The 21,473-nt window shown below is 36.3% G+C and overlaps 1 protein-coding gene across 18 annotated transcripts in view; it reads left to right on the top strand.

Annotated features, from left to right (window-relative positions):
* The window catches only part of SCMH1 (Scm polycomb group protein homolog 1), a 188,452-nt gene that overhangs the window by 69,171 nt on the left and 97,808 nt on the right, over window positions 1-21,473 (top strand). For 17 of the 18 annotated variants that reach the window (XM_043574594.1, XM_043574578.1, XM_043574579.1 and 14 more), the window contains one exon: window positions 11,836-12,070. In XM_043574594.1, the coding sequence (XP_043430529.1) occupies window positions 11,836-12,070 (235 nt within the window). Of the gene's footprint in view, window positions 1-11,835; window positions 12,071-21,473 lie in introns of those variants that run through there. The other variant, XM_043574589.1, reaches the window with a different exon arrangement.

The following is a 21,473-nucleotide window of genomic DNA, read 5'->3' as shown; positions in this document are numbered from 1 at the left end:
TTATTCTTCAGTGTTTATTTCCTCAAATTGTCAACATTTCACTTTGAATTTTGTCTGTGCTCTAAATAAAAATACAAATCCAGGACTTTTGCTCATTTGAAATAATAGGGACTAAATCCATACTCTCACCTGAAATAATAATAAAAGGACAGAGTATATTATATTAAACAGTGGTTTTCAAGTTACTGAAGATCAGGCAGCCAAGCACAGTGATCTCCGAGAGATGAAAAACAATGAGTTGAGCCTCTTCTGATTTCCCAGCTTACTCCCTTAAGAGAGTTTTGAGACCATGGCCCAGAGAAGGGGAGCCTAGGGTGGAACCCAGCAGAATCCCTAATTTGAATGGTTGGAGCTAAGAGGGGAAACCAAGGTGGCTAGAATTTGTAGGACAGAATGCCTATGAGGAGAGAGCTGCACAGAAAGAAAACCACTGCAGATCTGCAGTGAGCCCTCTTCAAGTATTCAGCAAAGTGCTGTTGTTGTTCCATGTATGCATATGAGGAAACGACCTAAAGCCAAGAGAAAAACCATCAGATCTATAGAAGGAACAGAATCTAACACTCCCACAGGGCTGGAAATAATGCCTGATTCCACCAGTTAGACTGGAAAATCTCATAATTCATGTGGCATAAGGTGGAAAACTTGGGAAGATCTTACTCAGTAGCAGGGAATAATTAGCCTTAGAATGAGCACTTCTCTGGACCTGCCTAACACATCATAAAAGCAAGACTCAAAATGATCAAACTGTTTGCAGGTAATTTAAGTGCATCTAAGAACAAAGCACAAAAGAAGATGTGATATATGTTACATATATTATAATATATATATATATATATATATATATATATAGGACTATTGGCGTTCAAAAAGAATAAAATCTTGCCATTTGCAACAACATGGATGGAACTAGGATGTGTTATGCTAAGCAAAATAAGTCAGTCACAGAAAATAAATATTATAGGATTTCATTCATATGTGGCATTTAAGAAACAGAATAGGTGAACACAGGAGAAGGGAAGGAAAAATAAGATAAAAACAGGAAGGCAAATCATAAGAGACTCTTAAATACAGAGAACAAACTGAGGGTTGCTGGAGGGGGGATGGGCTAAATGCGTGGTGGGCACTAAGGAGGGCACTTGTTGGGATGAACACTGGGTGTTACATGTAAGTGATGAATCACTAAATTTGGTTCCTGAAACCATTGTTACACTGTATATTAACTAGCTTGGATATAAATTTAAAAAAAGAAAAAAATTAAAAAAAGAAACACAGCTGTCACTAAAAAATCATAAAAATGTATATTAAAAGAAGAACAAAGCATAATAAGGGAATGCAAAAACATCCAGCAGCCAACAGCTAAAAGTCAAAATGTCTGACATCCAGTGAAAGATTACCAAGAATGAGAAGAGGCAGGAAAACATAATCATCATGAGCAGAATAATCAACCAATTGAAATAGACTCAAAACCTATATAGGTCTTAGAATAGCAAACAAAAACATTAAAACAATTATTTTAATTGTATTCCATGTGTTTGAAAGTTAAACAGAGACATAGAAGATATAAAAAAAAAAAAGACTCATATTGAACTACTATGTGCGAAATGAAAAATACACTGGATGAGATTAATGACAGAAGAAAAGACCGGTAAACTTGAAGACATAGCAGTAGAAACTATCATGAAACACAATGAGAGAAAAGAATGCTCAAAAGATGAAAAAGATTACCAGTGAGCCAAAGGATAACTTCAGTTTCCATGGGATAACTTCGCAGACCATGTAATTAGAGTGCCCAAAGGAGAATAGAGATGAGGGACAGAAAAAGTACTTGAAGATACAATGGCTAAAAATTTTCCAAAATTGAGGAAAACTGTAAATCCACAGATTAAAGAAACTCTGTGAATCCCCTTCTCCCCCCCCCAAATCAATGACAAGAAGAAAACTACATTAACACATGATCATAAATGCTCAAAGCTAGTGATAAAGAACATCTTAAAAGCAGCCAGAGAAGAAAGACACCTTATATACAGGGAAACTAAGATAAGAATGACATTACATGTTCTTGTCAGAAACAATGCAAACAAGAAAGTTGAGTAACATGTTTAAAGTACCAAAAGCAAAACCTGTCAATCTAGCATTCTATACCCACTAAAAAGATCTTCCAAGAACAAAAGGCAAAATATATTTTCAGACATACAAAAACCAAAAGAATTCATCACCAGAAGACTCAATACAAGAAATGTTAAAGGAAGTGTGTCAGGCAAAAGGAAAATATTACCAGGTAGAATTACAGATCTATAAAAAGGAATGAAAATCCCTGGTAATTGTAATTAGAAAGGTGGGGCGCCTGGGTGGCTCAGTCAGTTGAGCGTCCGACTTCGGCTCAGGTCATGATCTTGTGGTTTGTGAGTTCGAGCGCCGTGTCAGGCTCTGTGCTGACAGCTCAGACCCTGGAGCCTGCTTTGGATTCTGTGTCTCCTTCTCTCCCTTCCCATCCTCCGCTTGTGCTCTCTCTCTGTCTCCCATAAATAAATAAATAAATAAATATGAAAAAAAAATAATTAAAAAATTGTAATTACAAGGGTAAATACATAAGATGTAAATACATAAGGGTAAAAACATGTTTTTTCTTATTTAAATCTCTACAAAGGGTAATTATGTAAATAGTAATAATCATATTGCATTATTGAGGTGATAACAGATGTATAAATAAAATGTATAACAAAAGCATAAATGCCCAGTAGAGGAGAAATCTTAAATATACTACTGTAAGATTCTTTTACATGAAGTAGTATACTTGAAGATAGACTGATGAGGTAAACATGTTTACTATAAAGACCAAAACAACTACTAAAATAATAGAAAATAAATAGCAGATGGTAGACTTAAATCCAACCATATCAGTAATCAAATTAATTATAAATGGTCTAAATGCCTCAGTTAAAAGGTTGAGATTGTCACATTGAAAAAAAAAAAAAAACCCAGACCCAATTGTATACTGCTTGCAAGAAATTATACTTTAAATATAAAGACATAAACAGGTTAAAAGTAAAAGGATGGAAAATGATATACTCCGCTGACATTAGCCATAATAAAACTAAAATGACTATGTTAATATCAAAATATATCTCAGAGTAAAGACTACTACCAGGGATTTAAAAAAAAAAAAAAGACAATTTCATCATGAAAGGGGTCAGACATTTTTATTTGAAGCAAATAGAAATGTAAGGAGAAATGAATAAATCTAAATTTATTTGTAGCTGGGAGTTCTAATACTCCCCTCTGTGATTAAAGAACAAGTAGTAAGAAATCAGCAAGTGAATAGTAGACATTGGCAACACTGTCAGTGTTTGTCAGTTGGACCTAATTGACAGATATAGAGCATCCCCAGCAACAGTAGAGTGTACATTCTTTTCAAGTGCACACAGTTTACCAAGTTAGGCCATATTCTGGACCATAAAATAAGTTTTGATAAATTTAAAAGCTGTGAGTAATATAAAGTATGCTAAGTTAAATTAAAAATTAATAGCAGAAAATCTCTAAATATTTGGAAACTAACACATTTCTAAATACCCCCTTGGGTATGGAGAAATTAAAAGGGACATTAACAAATATTTTCAACTAGGGGAGCCTGGGTGACCCAGTTGATTAAGTGTCCCACTCTTGATTTTGGCTCAGGTCATGATCTCATGGGTTGTGAGATTGAGCCCAGCATTTGGGCTCTGCACTGACAGCATGGAACCTGCTTGGATTTCTCTTTTCTCTGCCCCTCCTCCATTTGTGCTCTCTTTCCCAAAATAAATAAATAAACTTTAAACAATATTTTCAACTAAATGGAAGTGAAAATAGAACATTTCAGAGTTGTGGATTGCTGCTAAAGCAGTCCTTACAAGGAGCTTATAGTACTAAACACCAATACTAGAAAAGAAGAAAAGTTTCATTTAGTGACTTCAGCTTCCATTTTAAATAACTAGGGGGACAAAAAGAGCAAATTATCCCCAAAGTAAGCAGAGAAAAGGAAATAATAAAAATCAGAGCATAAACCAATGATATAAAAAAAAAAACAAACACGAAAATCATTGAAGTCAAAAGCCGAGTCTTTGCAAAGATCAATAGAAATGATGAACTTCTAGCCAGATTAATCAAGAAGAAAAGACGACACAGATTACTAATAGCAGAACTGGAAGGAGTAACATCACTGTTGATTCTACAAATATTAAAAAGATAATAAAAGAATATTACGAACAAATTTATGCCTTTAAGTTTGATAACTTAGTTGCAATGGATAATTTTCATGAATAACACATGTTACCAAAGTTCACTTAAAGAAAATCTGAACAGCACTATTTCTGTTACAGAAGCTGAATTCATAGTTAAGAAATTTCACACAAAGAAAACTTCAGGCCCAGATGACTTCACTGGTGAATTTTTCCAAACATTTAAGGAGAAAGTAACACAAATTCTACACAGACTCTTCCAGAAAATTTAAGAAAAGGGAATACATTCCAGATCATTCTTTGAAGCAAATATTACTCTGATATCAAAATCAGGTAAAGATACTGAAAGAAAAAACTACAAAGCAACATCCCACATAAAGATATGTGTAAAAAATCTAAAGGAAATTCTAAGAAATTGATTTTAACAACATATAATAGTACTTCATCATGACTAGGTGGAGCTTAATTCCAAGAATTTTAGGTTGATTAAACATTCAAAAATCAATCAATGTTTCACCATGTGAACATACTAATGAAGAAAAAGTATGATCATCTCAATAGATGCACAAAAAGCATTGACCAAATCCAATGTCCGTTGCAAATCAAGACTCTCACAACAAGAAATAGAAGGGAATTTCCTAAATCCTAAAAGGCATCTATGAAAAACTTATAGTTATCATACTTAATGGTAAAAGTTTAAACGTTTTCCCCTTAACATCAAGAATAAGACAAGGATGTCTGCTTTTACCACTTCCATTCAACATTGTACTACCAATGTGACCAGGCCAAAACAAAAAACAAAACAAAGGATGGAAAGGAGGAAGGGAGAGAGCGAGGGAGGAAGGAAAGGGATTCAGATTGAAAGAGTAAAGCAACCACTAAAGAAAATATGTGGGTAGCAAATAAGTACATGAATTGATGGTTAACATTTTTATTAGGGAAATACAAAGCAAAATCATAATGAACTATCTCTATACATTTATTTAAATGTCTCTGATAGAAAGGACTGACCATACCTAATAGTGGCAAGGATGTGGAGTAAATGGAACTTTCATAAACTACTGGTGAAAACATACTTTAAAATATAGTCTGGCAGAGCACCTGGGTGGCTTAGTTAGGTAAGCGTCCGACTTTGGCTTAGGTCATGATCTCACAGCTCGTCAGTTCGAGCTCCAAGTCGCTTTGGTGCTGACAGCTCAGAGCCTAGAGCCTAGATTCTGTGCCTTCCTCTCTCTCTGCCCCTGCTTGTGCTCGACTCTCTGTCCCTCTCTCTCTCAAAAACAAATAAACATTTTTAAAAAGTTTTTTAAGATACAGTTTCGCAAAAACAAACTTCAACAACAGACTACTGAGCCAAAAAAAAAAAAATCACTAAATTAGGAATTGAATAATACATCTTTAACCTGAAAAAAAAATGTTTATACCTCAGTAACATGGTTAAAAGTAACTTAATAGAAGACATAATGGAAGAGAAACTCTCATTTACAATAGCAGGAAAAAAATTAGGAATAAACTGACAAACATGAAAAACTTACATAAAGAAATCATAAAGCAGATTTTGTCAAAGTTAAGGACATCTGCCCTTCAAAAGACACTGGTAAAAGAAGGAAATATAAGCCATAGTCTTGGAAAATATTGGCAAATCACATAGCTGACAGCAGTGCTCTCCTAATTAATCTAACAATTTGATGTAATTCCTATCAAAATCCCAGGTACCTATGTTGCAGAAATTGACAAGTTGATTCTAAAATCCATAAAGAAACACAAGGGAACCAAAATAGCCAAAACAACGTTGGAAAAGAAGAACAAAGGTAGAGAACTCACATTTCCTGATTTCAAAACTTACTATGAAGCTACAATACTCAAGACATTGTGGTACTGGAATAAAGATAGACTTATACGTCAGTGGATTAGACTTGAGAGTCCGGAAATAAACTCATACATTTATGCTTAATTGATTTTGGACAAAGTTAAGTGGGATTTTTAATAACTAGTGCGGGGAGAATTGGATATGCACATACAAAAGGATGTAGTTGCACCCTACCTCCATACCATATACAAAAATTAAGTTCAAGTAGCTGATAGTCCTAAATGTAAGAGCTAAAACTATAGAACTCTTAGAAGAAAACATAGGAGTAAATCTTCATGCCCTTGGATTAGGCAATGGTTTTTTAGATATGGCACCAAAAGCACAAGCCACAAAAGAAAAACTAGATAAATTAGACTTCATAAAAATTAAAAACTTTTGTGCTTCCAAGAACACTATCAAGAAAGTGAAAAGATGATCCACAAAGTGGGAGAAAATGTTCACAAATTATGTATCTGATAAGGAACTTGTATCTAGAATATATGAAGAACCAAAATTTTTTAATTTTTTCTTTTACATTTATTCATTTTTGAGAGAGAGAGAGAAGAAGCGGGAGAGGGGCCGAGAGAGAGGAAGACACAGAATCCGAAGCAGGATCCAGGCTCTGAGCTGTCAGCACAGAGCCAGACACGGGTCTCAAAACCACAAACCGCAAGATCATGACCTGAGTCGAAGTCAGACCCTTAACTGACTGAGCCACCCAGGTGCCCCTGAAGAACCTAATTTTTAAATTAATAAGACAACCTAAGTTTTAAATGGGCAAAGACAACCTAATTTTTAAATGGGCAAAAAATTTCAATAGATATTTCTCCAAATACACACAACTGGCCAATAAGCACATAACAGATGCTTAATATCATTAATCTTGAGGGAAATGCAAATGAAAAGTGCTGTGAGATACCACTTCATATCTACTAGGATAGTTGAAATTAAAAAGACAGACCATGGGGCGCCTGGGGGCTCAGTTGGTTGAGCGTCTGACTTCGGCTCAGGTCATGATCTTGCTGTTCGTGAGTTCGAGCCCCTACTCAGGCTCTGGGCAGATGACTCGAAGCCTGAAGCCTGCCTTAGATTCTATGTTGCCCTCTCTCTCTGCCCCTCCCTCTCTGTCTCACTCTGTCTCTCTCTCAGAAATAAATAAACATTAATAAATAAGTTAAATGATAAAAAGGCAGACAGTAACAAGGATGGTGAGGATATGAAGAAATTGGAACCTTCATACATTGCTGGTAAGATTGTAAAATGTTGTAATCACGTTAGAAAACAGTTTAGAAGCTACTCAAAATGTTAAACATAGAATTAGCACATGAACCAGGATTCCCACTCCTAGGTAAGGAAAACACATGACCACACAAAACTTATACACAAATGGCATCATTATACATAATAGCCAAAAAGAGAAAACTCAGTGTCCATCAATTGATGAATGGTTAAGCAAAATGTAGTATATTCACACAATGGAATATTACTCATCAGTGAAAATGAATGAAATACAACACACATTAACCTTGAAAACATTATGCTAAGTGAAGGAAGGAACCACTCACATACTGTATAATTCCATTTAAATTAAACCTTTAATCCATAGAAACAGAAGATTAATCGTTTCTAGGCTGGGCTGAGGGCTGAATGGGGAGAGACTGCTAATGGGTATGGGAATTCTTTTGGGGATGATGAAAATGTTCTAAATTTAAATCGAGTGATGTTTGCACAACTCTATGAATATACTAAAAAAACTACCAAGGTATATACTATAAAAAGGTAAATTTTCTGGTATGTGAGTTAAACAAATAAATACCTACCATATGATCCATCCATTTCACCTTTAGATATTTACCCTAGAGAAAAGAAAGTGTATTCCCATACAAAGATTTATACATGGGCGTTTATTAACAATTTATTTGTAATCATCAAAAACTGGAAAAAACAAAAAACAAAACAAAACAAAAAACGGGATGCCTGGATGGCTCAGTCAGTTGAGCATCTGACTCTTGGTTTCAGCTCACATCATGATCTCATGGTTTGTGGGATTGAGCCCTCCTTTAGGCTCTGCACTTGGAATTCTCTCTCTCCCACTTTCTCTCTCTGCCCTCCCCTGTGCTCACTCTCTTTCTCTCTCAAACATTTAAAAAAAACTGGAAACACCCCAAATGTTTATCAACATGATTTACTACTCAGCAATAAAGAGAAATGAATTATTAATGCATTCAGCAATAGGATGACTATCAGAATAGTTATGCTGAGAGATACTATCTACTAATCTTATAGCCAGCATCATACTTAATGGTGAGAAACTAGAAGCTTTCCCACTAAGATCAGGAAAAAGGCAAGATGTCTCCTCTCACCTCTTTTTTTCAGTATCGTAGTGGAAGTTTTAGATACTGCAATAAGACAAGAAAAGGAAATAAAAGATATACAGCTTAGGAAGGAAAAAATAAAACTCTTTGTTTGCAGATGACATAATTGTCTTTGTAGAAAATCTGAATTGACAAAAAAAAAAAAAACAAACCTGGAATTAATAAGCAATTACAGCAAAGTTTCAGGATACAAGGTTAATAAAGTCAGTGGCTTTCCTTTATACTGTAATGAACAAGTGGATTCTGAAATTAAAAATACAGTACCATTGAGGACCTCCAAAAATGAAGCACTTAAGTATAAATCTAACAGAATATATACAAGCTTTGTATGAGGAAAACTACAAAATCTGGTGAAACCAATGAACAACAAAAACAAAAAACGGAAAAATAGTCCATGTTCAAGAATAGGAAGATTCAATATTGTGAAGATGTCAGTTCTTCCCATCATGATCTATAGATTCAGTGCAAGCCTAATGAAAATTACAGCAAGTTATTTTGTGGAAAAATTGATTTTAGAGTTTACATGGAGAGGCGAAGATCTAGAATAGCCAACACAGTATTGAAGGAGAACAGGGTTGGGGGACTGACACCACCCGACTTCAAGGCTCACTATAAAGAAACAGGAATCAAGACAGTGTGCTGTTTGCAAAAGAAGAACCAGATGGATCAATGGAACAGAACAGAGAGCCAAGGAATAGCCCCACATAAGTATAGGCAACTGATCTTTGACAAAGGAGCAAAGGCAATACCATGGACCTAAGATAGTTTTTTTCAGCAAATAGTGCTTAACTGGACAGCCACATGCAAAAAAAAAAAAAAAAAAAAAAAGGAACCTAGACTGAAACCTTATATCCTTCACAAAAGTTAGTGCAAAACAGACCACAGACTAAATATATAACCCAAAACTGTAAAACTAGAAGATAACCTAGGGGAAAAACAAGATGACCTTGGGTGTGGCAATGACTTTTTGGATACAACACTAAAGACATGATCCATAAAAGAAATCATTGATAAGCTGGACTTTGTTAAAATTAAAGCCTGCCTCCGTGAATGACACTGTCAAAGAGAATAAGAGGACAAGCCACAGACTGGGAGAAAATATTTGGAAAAGGCATATCTGGTAAAGGAATGTTATCCAAAATCTGCAAAGAACTCTTAAAGTGTCAAGAAATGAAACAACTTGATTTAAAAAATGGGCCAAAGATCTTAGACTTCTCACGAAAGAGGACATGCAGATGACAAAAAAAGCATGTGAAAAGATACTCCACATCATATGTCATCAGAGAAATACAAATTAACAGTAGTGGGATGCCACTACACACCTATTAGAATGGCCAAAATCCAGAAAACACTGATACCAACAAATGTGAGCAAGGATGTGGGCAACAGGAATTCGTTTATTGTGGTAACGCGAAATTGCGTAACCATTTTTGTAAGATAGTGTGGTGATTTCTTATGAAACAAAACATACTCTTACTATGAGATCGAGCAACCATATTCTTTGGTATTTACTCAAATGACTTAAAAACTTACACCAGCAAAAAACCTGCACGTAGATGCTTGTTGCACTTTTATTCATAACTGCCAAAACTTGGAAGCAACCAAGATGCCCTTCAGTAGGTGAATGAAAAAAATATGGTATAGCCAAACAACAGAATATAAGCCCTAAAAAGAAATGAGCTATCAAGCCATGAGCAGACATGGAGGAAACTTAAATGCCTATTACTGACGGAAAGAAGCCAGCCTGAAAAGGCTGCAAAACTATAGAGACCCTAAGAAGATCAGTGGCTGCCAGTGGGTGGGTGAGTGAGGGATGAATTGACAGAACACCGAGGATTTTTAAGACAGTTAAACTATTTTGTATGATCCTATAATGATAAACACACGCCATTATACATTTGACCAAACCCACAGAAGGTACAACACCAGGAGAGAACCCTAATGTGACGTGTGGACTTTGGATAATTATGATGTGTCAATATAAGTTCATCATTTGTAACAAATGTACCACTGTGGTGAGGGGTGTCAATAACAGGGGAGACTATGCATGTGTTGGGGCTGAGTATATATGGGAAATCTCTTTACCTTCCTGTTGGTTTTCTTCTGAACCTAAAACTGCTTTGAAAAAATAAAGTGTTTAAAAAAAAATGGAGTATATATTAAAAAAAATTAATTTTTATTTTTATATAATTTATTGTCAAGTTGGTTTCCATACAACACCCAGTGCTCACCCCAACAGGTGCCCTCCTCGATGCCCATCACCCAATTTCCCCTCTCCCCCAACCCCCATCAACCCTCAGTTTGTTCTCAGTATTTAAGAGTCTCTTATGGTTTGCCTCCTTCCCTCTCTGTAACTTTTTTTTCCCCCTTCCCCTCCCCCTTGGTCTTCTGTTAAGTTTCTCAGGATCCACATAGGAGTGAAAACATAAGATATCTGTCTTTCTCTGCCTGACTTATTTTACTTAGTATAACACCCTCCAGTTCCATCCACGTTGCTACAAATGGCCAGATTTCATTCTAAAAAAATTTTTTTTAAAAAATGAGTTATTGATACATTCAACAATAGGGATGAATATCAGAATAATTATGCTGGGTGAAAGAAGCTAGACAAACACAAACAGAGTTTATTCTGATTCCACTTAAGAGGAAGAAATGCAAACCAGTCAATCTACAGTGAGAGAAAGTAATCAATGTTTGCCTGGGGACAGGGGTCTGGGAAGGGCCAGACAGAAGAATTATAAAGGGACATGAAAAAACTTGGGAGTGTGTCCATGTTCATTATCTTGATTATGATGATGGTTTCAAGGTGTATGTGATATATATGGTGTCATGGGTGTATACGTATGTCAAGATTTAACAAAGTGTATAGTTTATGGTATGTCAATTATAACTTAAAATTGTTTTTAAAACTGTGAATTGATTTCTAAGTTAATGTCAAAATAAGAAAAATAGTCTTTGGGCCTGTGTGATGATTACACAAACCTGCATACTGAAACGCTCCATGAAGAGACATTAAGGATGTGCAAGTTTAATAGGATGATTTCTGAGGAGAAAATGTTATGAACACCTGGAGAGTTAGGATGTTAGAGAAGACAGGATGAAGAAGCATTTAAGTCAGGACGATTTGAGACACTGCTGTGCTTTTCTTACTGGTGTGAGTCAATATTTGATGCTTTTGTGGAAAGTAAATTTTTTCCCCTTCATCTTACCTTCCAGTGTTTCTTTTACATGAAATCCTTCCTAAGTATCAGGGAATAGTTCAAGGTGCTTGTCCTGGGCCCCACTGTAACCAATTTCAGTACAAAGCATTAAATTTTCAGGCTCCATCTCTTAACATCTTTACTGAAAATGCCTTATACTCTTAGTCTGCCTAATCCCCATGGCTTGTTTTTCTCAGTCCTACACACCTCCAAGCAACGAGTTCAAGATCAGCATGAAATTGGAAGCACAGGACCCCAGGAATACCACATCCACATGTATTGCGACAGTAGTTGGACTGACAGGTGCCCGGCTCCGCCTTCGCCTTGATGGCAGTGACAACAAGAATGACTTCTGGCGGCTGGTTGACTCATCTGAAATCCAGCCTATTGGGAACTGTGAGAAGAATGGGGGTATGCTGCAGCCCCCTCTGGGTAAGTAACTAGACCCAAGCCTTCCTTAGCCAATTAGTTATCTTCCCAGAATGCTACATCCTGTTACAGGAAAGCCTAGGGTCCCCTGCCTATTCTTCTCTTTCATATGGCCAAAAGAAAAGGCCTACCAAAATGAAATGTGCTATAAAATATGGACATGTCCATCTCTACATTAACTTACGATATCCAAGCTTATTTCTTAAGCTCTCCTTTTTCTAACTCGAAACCACACCTTTCATCAGTTCCCAGTTACCCTGAGAGAGTGGAAGGAGGTTTTACCATTTAGCCTGCCTCAAAAAACCATAAAGGATTTTACCAAATCCTACAAGGATAACCAGAGGTGAGAGAAAAATCTTTCAGTAACAAGATGACTGATACAGAGGTTCCTTATCTCCTTTTCCTTAAATTCTCACTTGGTCCTTGTAATTTTCTCACTTTGAATCAGTTGTTAAGTAAAATGTGTTCTTTTACTTAAACTAATAACCCCACTAGAATTTTCTTCTCAAGATCAGATTTATCTTTTTGTTTTTTCCCCTCAGTATAAGTGACTCAGCCCATCTCATCAATTACTATCAGTCACTATTGCAATGAGTCTCAACAGAGAATAGAGAGAGATGGGTTATGAGCTGTGGGCTATGTTCCCCTCAGGGGGTTGTGCTAAATTAATTGAGCATTAGAGGACAGATGACATTTGCAGGAAATCCCCAGGTGGTTACTGAATTATCCCCCATTTAAAAAATTTATTTGTAATAAAATTCCAAACACATACAGAAGTCACAAGAATAGCACAGTGAATGTCCATGTACTCTTTATCCTTGATAATTATCAACACATAATCGATCATGTTTTATTTGTATCTGCACATATTTCCTGCCCCCTCCTGCCCTGTTGCCCGTATCTATGTCTCGTAGATAATATTTTTAAAACAATCATAATAACATTATCATGTGTTTATAAACTAACGGTAATTCCTTAATACCAACTAATATTTACTCAGTGTTTAAATTTTCCCTGTTTGTCTGTCTGTCTCCTCTCTCTTTCTCTTTATTAGTTCCTTTGAATCAGGATTCAAATAAGATGCACATATTGCACTTGGTTGACATGTCCTTTAAGTCTCTTTTAATCTATGGGTTCTCTTTCTCTCTTATTTTTTTCTTGCAATTTATTTGTTGAAAAATCTAAGTAATTTGTCTTTAATTATCTCCCACAATTAGATTTTGCTGATTGTATCTCTATGGTAACATTTGACACATTTCCATGTTCTCTCTTTTCTAGAAATTGTCAGCTAGATCTTGAGGCTTGATCAGGTTCAGGTTCAATTTTTTCATAAGAACATTTCATAGGTAGTGGTGTTTACTTCTATTGGGAAGGATATATATATATGGTCTCATTTCTCTCATTTTATAATGTAGCAGCTGTTACTGCTTGTGGTCTAGATCAAGGGTTGACAGATTTTCTTAAAGAGTTAGACAGTAAAACTTTCAGGTTTATGGGCCATACATTCTCTGTTACAACTAGTCAGCTTTGTTATTGTAATGCAAAAATAGCCACAGACAGTACATAAATACGTGGGCAAGGCTGTGTTCCAATAAAATCTTATATTTACAAAAACAGATGACTGGCCTGCTGGCTATAATTTGCTGACTCCTGATATAGAGCAATCAATTCATTATGGTTGCAAAATGGGAAATTTTAATCTTACAGTTCTGTCCACATAAATTAAATGGAATATATCTATTAAACTTCCATCACATTTTTGGTTATTGTGAGGTTATAGTTCATGGAAGAAAGCTTAAATGCTTGATTCTTTACCAATTTTCAAAATAATGAATTAGTTTACTACCATCCTCCAAAAATATTTAAGGACGTTTTTGTTGTTATTGTTACTTAGTATCATAAACCCAAGGATTCTTACATATTTGACATGTTTCATTCCATTACACTAATTGTCCTTACTGATTCTTGATTTGTCCCGTCGGCTGCATAGGAGCCTCATCAAATGGTTTCCTGACACTTTTTTTTCCTTTTCTTTCTTTCTTTCTTTCTTTCTTTCTTTCTTTCTTTCTTTCTTTCTTCCTTCCTTCCTTCCTTCCTTCCTTCCTTCCTTCCTTCCTTCCTTTCCTTTCCTTTCCTTTCCTTTCCTTTCCTTTCTTTTTTCTTTTCTTTTCTTTTCTTTTCTTTTCTTTTCTTTTCTTTTCTTTTCTTTTCTTTTCTTTTCTTTTCTTTTTTAGAGAGAGAGAGAGAGTGCACCAGTGGCAGCACAGTGCAGCGGGGGAGGGTAGAGGGAGAGAGAGTGAGAATCTCAAGCAGGCTCCACACCCAGTGCAGAGCCCGACACGGTGCTCGATCTCATGATCCTGAGATCATGAGTCGGGTGCTTGATGGACTGAGCCACCCAGGCATCCAGTCTTCTGACACTTCATTGTTTGATAGCTGTGTTGGATTTTTGAAATTTCAAAATCTTCCAGACTCATCTTTTTTTTTTTTTTTTTTTAATTCAAGTTAGTTCACATACAATGTAGTATTGGTTCCCGGAGTAGGACCCAGTGATTCATCACTTACATATAATAATGTCCAGTGCTCATCTCAACAAGTGCCAGGCTCATCTTTTAAATTATCTGCCTCAAATATGGAATCAGCTGTTTCTTTTAGATGCCCAGTTCTTCCGGTTCTTCTTAGTGGAAAATGGTATTTAGAGACTATTATCCGAATCCTAGAGTACTCAGTGCTACTGGGTTGGTCATTCTTTCTACATCTTTTTGATATAGAGAGATAGGAACTGCCTTATTGTTATTATTACTGTTACTGTTATTATTATTAAGAGAAAATCATTAGTTCATATTGATACTTCGTACTAAAGTTCGGGACAAATGGTGCTTTTATTTACTTTATCTTTGCTGTCTTTAATCTGTATCTCCTTTATACCACAACAAAACCCTAGTTCTCCATGTCACTAGCAAAATAACTCAGTTGTTTTATCCTATTATAGTACACAGGACAACAGTCTCAGAATCACAGTAGCAACACTGACCACCATTATCATTACTGACGGTGTTTGAGTTACTTGCATTTCTTGTTTTCCTACCCTCCAATGAAGGATAGTCAATATATTATAAGTTTGCTTGGATTAGTTTCTCTCTGGGTGGCAGTGCCACCAACTTGGTATAAACCTGGGTTCATTTGTTGTATTGTTTTTTATTTTTAGAGATTGCTTCTTGGAAATTTTTCTTTATAAATGTATATGTGATACACATCATTCTTAAAGTCAAATCTGTAAAGGGAAGTATATTGAGAGAAATCGCCTTCACTTTCTTCCCTTCTTCTGCCATAGGTAGCCCCTGTCTATATTCCCATTTTTTAAAAATACAAATATCCTGTGTGTGTGTCTGTGTGTGTACAAAATACATAAGGTATTTCCCACCTTCTTATATAAATGACAGCATACTATACATATTGGTCTTAACCTTACTTTTTGCCACTTAATGAAATACCCTAAAGATGACTTCTTAGTAGCATGGAGATATTCTTCATTCCTTTTTAGAGCTAAATAGTATTGTATTATTCTCAACCTGCTTGATGAATTGCTATTTGGAAACATCTTGATAGGCTATTAAAAAGTAGAGTTGACCCTTGAACAACACAGGCTTGAACTACACAGCTCCACTTATACACAAATTTATTTCTGTAAATACAGTACAGTACTATAAATGTATTTTCTCTTCCTTAATATTTTCTTAGTAACATTTTCTTCTTTCTACCTTCCTTTATTATAAGAATACACTATATAATACATATAGCACACAAAATATGTGTTAATCAACTCTTCACATTATCATTAAGGCTTCTGGTCAACAGTAGGCTATTAGTAAAGTTTGGGGGAAGTCAAAGATTCTACGCAATTTTTGACTGCATGAGGGGGGGCATGTCAGTGCCCCTAACCCTCACATCAGTCTTTCAGTAACTTCTCTAGAAATGTACAAATCCAAAAGGAAACCAAACCACCCCTAATTCATGTTTAAACATAACTGAGAGTCAAGAACACCACAGATTTTAATTACATTTTCAGATATAAAGATCTGAAACCATTAGAGCTAATACCTGACTCATACCAGAATGAATAGTTTTATGTGGTTAGAAATTGCATTTAAAAGGGAGAGGGCAGTGGAGACCTAACACAGTCAAAATCACCTCCAGGAAAATGTAGGCCCATTTAGAGTGGGAAATACTGAGAACAGAGCTAAGACCTACTTCCCTACTGGGGAATCCAAAGGAAGCCAGTGGTTCGAAAGTCTGGATTGAGGGACTAGAGATAGCACTCTTGAGAAGACAGCTACCTTTGAGGGAGGGTAGACATATTGAAGGAAAAGCAGGGGATCGTAATTCAGAATTATACAGAAACAGAAGAGAATCATAAAGCCAAAAGACACATCAGACACTTCCCATCCCAACAGCCTCATCTACTAAAGAAACTGCATTTCATTAGGTCAACAGAAAATTCATAACCCGAGATCCCTGCCAAAATAGAACCTCCTGTTTTTGCTGGTCCAGGAAAATATCAGACATTTCAAATGATTAGGAAATAGCAATCGACACCTATAAAAAGCTTCTATCTGACAAAAAGCAAAGATGAGGCTAAAACCATTTTAACTGTTAAAAATTCTGCCAAAATCAGTGACTAACCAGAAGAAAACTATTGCACAACAACCCAACTTGAATTAAACAAGTATTGACAGATATGAAAAAAATACCATGAATCATAAATTTTAAAAGTCAGACTAGAAATGCACAATAGACAGGAAGATGTAAAGATGGAATTGTCCAAACTCAAGAAAAAAATTGAAGAAAGACAAAATAATCTCAATTGACTCAATTCCAGGGTGCCCAATGGGCACAGGTTTAACTGAAAATGTAATAAGGGACATTGAGAAGAGAAATAAAAACAGCCAAGGGGCGCCTGGGTGGCGCAGTCGGTTAAGCGTCCGACTTCAGCCAGGTCACGATCTCGCGGTCCGTGAGTTCGAGCCCCGCGTCAGGCTCTGGGCTGATGGCTCAGAGCCTGGAGGCTGTTTCTGATTCTGTGTCTCCCTCTCTCTGCCCCTCCCCTGTTCATGCTCTGTCTCTCTCTGTCCCAAAAATAAATAAACGTTGAAAAAAATTTAAAAAAAAAACAAAAAAAAAAAACAGCCAAGAGAATAAAAATAAATATTAGAAAAGGTTAAAAAGTATCAGAAAGGAACTGTTGGATATAGAACATAGTCAACAAAGATTTAATGTGTATGTGTAAATGTATGTATGCAGGTATTATTGGAGTCTCTGAAGAAGATAAACAAAGCAATGAACCAGAATTAATACTTAAATTTTTCAAAAATTAAAACCCAAACTTCTATTTTGAAAGGGCCTACCTTATTCCTGGAAAAATTGATTCAGATTGGTTATTCTAAGATCTATTCTAGTAAAACTGTTACATTCTAAGAATAAAGAAAAATTTCCTCTAAGCCTCCAGAAAAAAGGCCAAATTAGAAAGAAAGTCAAGTTTGCATCATCCTTTGCTATAGCAAAGTACAAAGCAAGACAAAGTAGAGTGGTGTTTTTAAGAAGTTCAAGGAAAGAAAATAAGATTATGGGGTTTTATATCTATACAAGCTGTTTTTGGGTATTGAGATTATACTGAAATGTGTTCAGCATGCAGGAGCTTAGGAAATGCTGTAACCCAAGCCCTACCGGAGGAATGAGTTACATACAGAAAGAGCTTCATCCAAACAAGGAATGATTAATCTAAGACAAAAACAAAGGTGGAGACGGGATAGAACAGTATGGTATCAGTCTGGGTCCAATGAAAAGAGAGAACCCACACAGTAATTTGAACACAGAAAGTTTAATATAATTATTAACTGTAACACAGGCTTGGGGTATTGGTGTGTTTGGCTAGTCAGAAGGAAAGAGAACTCTAATGAATATAAGAGCAGACGCAAGGGCAGACCACTACATTGGAGCTGAGATAGAGGGCCCAAGGAGGAGCCTCCCCTCTCCCATCCTCAGGGCTGAGATGTAGACCTTGTTGGAGGGGACGCAGCTGTGGCTCACTGTACGAGAGAAGTCACTGTGGTGCCACAGAGTGGACCTTGCTAGAAATTTGCCTTCAGGGGTGCCTCTGGGGAAAGCTGTTCATGGAGAGATGTCTCTCTGGAGTGCTATAAAGCCATTCAAGTGGAGCAAGGTGGTGGTGGTCGTGGTGCTGGCTACTGATATTACTGGCTGTTGTGAACTGCAGAATATGGTCAAGAGAGAAGGTGGGATTGCTGCAGGATCCCACCAAGCATTCACACCAGAAGCAGGAAGCAAACTTCCTCCCTCCTGTAATATCCTTAGATGGGATCAAAGGATATCACCTAAAACTGATAAACCAAATAGAAGCCTAAAAGAGGAAAAGGTAGATTAAGGATACTATAAAATATGTTAGTATAAAGGTAACTACTAAAATAAAATTCCAAAACTTCCTTAATAACAAAGGAGCAAAAAGATCAAGAAACAGACCACACAGAGAAGGAGATGAACTAAGTATGGAAAGCACAGTAAATAAAACCTAATGTGACAGGGTTGAAACCAAATGTGTGATTTATATTAATAAATATAAATAGTCTTAACTGACCTATTCAAAGAAAAAAAATTCAGGGGCGCCTGGGTGGCTCAGTCGGTTGGGCGTCTGACTTCAGCTCAGGTCACCATCTCGTGGTCCATGAGTTCGAGCCCCACGTCGGGCTCTGGGCTGATGGCTCAGAGCCTGGAGCCTGCTTCCAATTCTGTGTCTCCCTCTCTCTTTGCCCCTCCTCCATTCATGCTCTGTCTCTCTCTGTCTCAAAAATAAATAAACGTTAAAAAAAATTAAAAAAAGAAAAAAAAGAAAAAAATTCAGATTGGTACTCAGAGTCAAACCCAGCTTTATACTGTGTACAGGAAACATACCTAAAGTCAAATAAATGAGAAAGACTAAAAATAAAAGGATGGTTAAGGGTATGAAAAGGAAAGTCAAACAATACAATAACAGATACTACAATTCTGACATTAGACAAGGCAGAATTCAGACCAAGAGGGGTGCCTGGGTGGCTCAGTCAGTTGAGTGTCCAGCTTTGGCCGAGGTCATGATTTCACAGTTCGTAAGTTTGAGCCCCGCATCGGACTCACTGATGTCAGCGTTGGGGATCCTCTGTCCACCCGCCCCCCCCGCCCCTCCCCCACTCATGCTTGCACTCTCTCTTTGTCTCTCTCTCCCTTTCTCTCTTTCTCACACAAAAATAATTTAAAAACAAAAAAAAAAGAATTCAGACCAGGATGCATTCAACAAAAGAAGCCACTTTGTAATGCTTAATGGTGACACAATTCACAATGAAAATGTAATAATTAAAGATATTTTGGAACCAAATTACAAAGAATGTGTCTTCGTAAAATGGAAATGATTGTAGGTGCAAAGAGAGACAAACACACTGATAGATTTAACACGCCTCTCAAGGCAAGGCAGGCCAAGAGGACAAAAGTTAAAGGTATTGAAGTCTTTAATGAATAAGGTAGATCGCGTATGTGTACACATATCACACTCTGTTTCCTGGTGAATATCCTTCTACATTGAAATCTAAAACTCTAAACAACTCTTGTGTGAAAAGGGAAATATAAACCAAAATTGCAAAACTCCTAAAAAAATAATTAATAAACACATATCAGAATTTTGAGATCAGTTAAAGCAATGGTTGAAAGAAAACTGATAGATTTAAATACTTGACATCAATAAAAATGGAAGGATAAAAATTAAGGATTTAAATTCCCAATTCAAAAAGCTAGAAGCAGAGTCACGACACAAAGAAAACAAAAAGAAAAAAGAAAGGTAAAAGCAAAAGTTAACGAGGTGGAAAATAGAAAAGCAATAAATCAAAATGCCGGTCCTTTGGGAGGATGATACACAAGATACACAAACTAAGTAGTTGGCCTACTAAAGAAAAGGAATAAGCACAGATACACAAAAGTAGAGATGACAAAGGGGGGAAATAACTCTGTGTAAATAAATTAGAAAAGTGAGGTGAAGTAGGAAAATACTATTTGTAAAATCTGAACCCAATAGCATTACAATATTTAAACAGGTATGTAGAAAACATATGAAAAATTTCAAAGAACTACACCTGCAGCAGAGCACTTAAGTGCAGATTATTCTACAGGGGAGTCCTACAAAACTTTAAAGACCAGATTATCTACTACTTAAATTGCTAGAGGTCAGTGATACCCAATAGAACTTCAGTGACGATGGAAATGTTTTATATCTGTGCTGTCTAGCCACATATGGCTACTGCAGCTAAGGATTTTTAATTTTGTGTAATTGTAATTTAAAGTTAAAAATCCTTATGTGGCTGCTGACTGTCTACTGGACAGTTCAGCTCCATACATATCATAGAAAAATAGGAAAACATACAGATTTCTTTTTATGAAGTAGGTAGAATTTTGATACCTAAGCCTGATTTAAACACACACACACACACACACACACACACACACACACACACACACAGTTTCATATATAAATTTTGTTACAAAAATCCTAAGTAAAATATGAGAAGTGAGAATTCAACACATTTAAAACAATAATTTATCAAAGCAAATTAGTGGGTTTTCTTTTTTTCTGGAATAAAAAGATTTAACTTTAGAAAAATCATTAATGAAATTCACCATATTAAGATAGTTATAACAGGGATGCTTGGGTGGCTCAGTCAGTTAAGCATTTGACTCTTGATTACAGTTCAGGTCATGATCTCACAGTTCATGAGATTGAGCCCCAGTTGGGCTCTGGGCTGACAGCAAGGAGCCTACTTGGGATTCATATTCTCTCTCTCTCTCTCTCTCTCTCTCTCTCTCTCTCTCTCTCCCCCCCTCTCTCTCTCCCTCTCCCTCTCTCCTCCTCTTCCTCCCGGCTCATGCTCTCATGTACTCTTTCTCTCTCAAAGTAAACTGAAAAAAAACAAAAAAAAAGATAGCTATAAGGAAGAAAGTCGTCTGACCTTTGACGAAAATTAGCACACTACTAAAGACTCAACATTTCCTGATTTCAAAACTTATTACAAAGCAACAATAAGACATGTAGTACTGGCATAAAGATATACTTATAGAGGCGCCTGGGTGGCTCAGTCAGTTAAGTGTCTGACTTCAGTGCAGGTCATGATCTCACGGTCCATGAGTTCGAGCCCCGCATCGGGCTCTGTGCTGACAGCTCAGAGCCTGGAGCCTGCTTCGAATTCTGTGTCTCCCTCTCTCTCTGCCCCTCCCCTGCTCACACTCTGTCTCTCTCTGTCTTTCAATAATAAATAAACATTAAAAAAAAATTTTTTTAAGTTAAAAGTAGAATTACCATATGATTCAGCATTTC

Source organism: Prionailurus bengalensis, chromosome C1 (genome assembly GCF_016509475.1).
Source record: "Prionailurus bengalensis isolate Pbe53 chromosome C1, Fcat_Pben_1.1_paternal_pri, whole genome shotgun sequence".
Classification (NCBI taxonomy): Eukaryota; Metazoa; Chordata; class Mammalia; order Carnivora; family Felidae; genus Prionailurus; species Prionailurus bengalensis.
The sequence above is the reverse complement of the archived record's forward strand: the minus strand, read 5'-3'. Positions and strand labels throughout refer to the sequence as shown.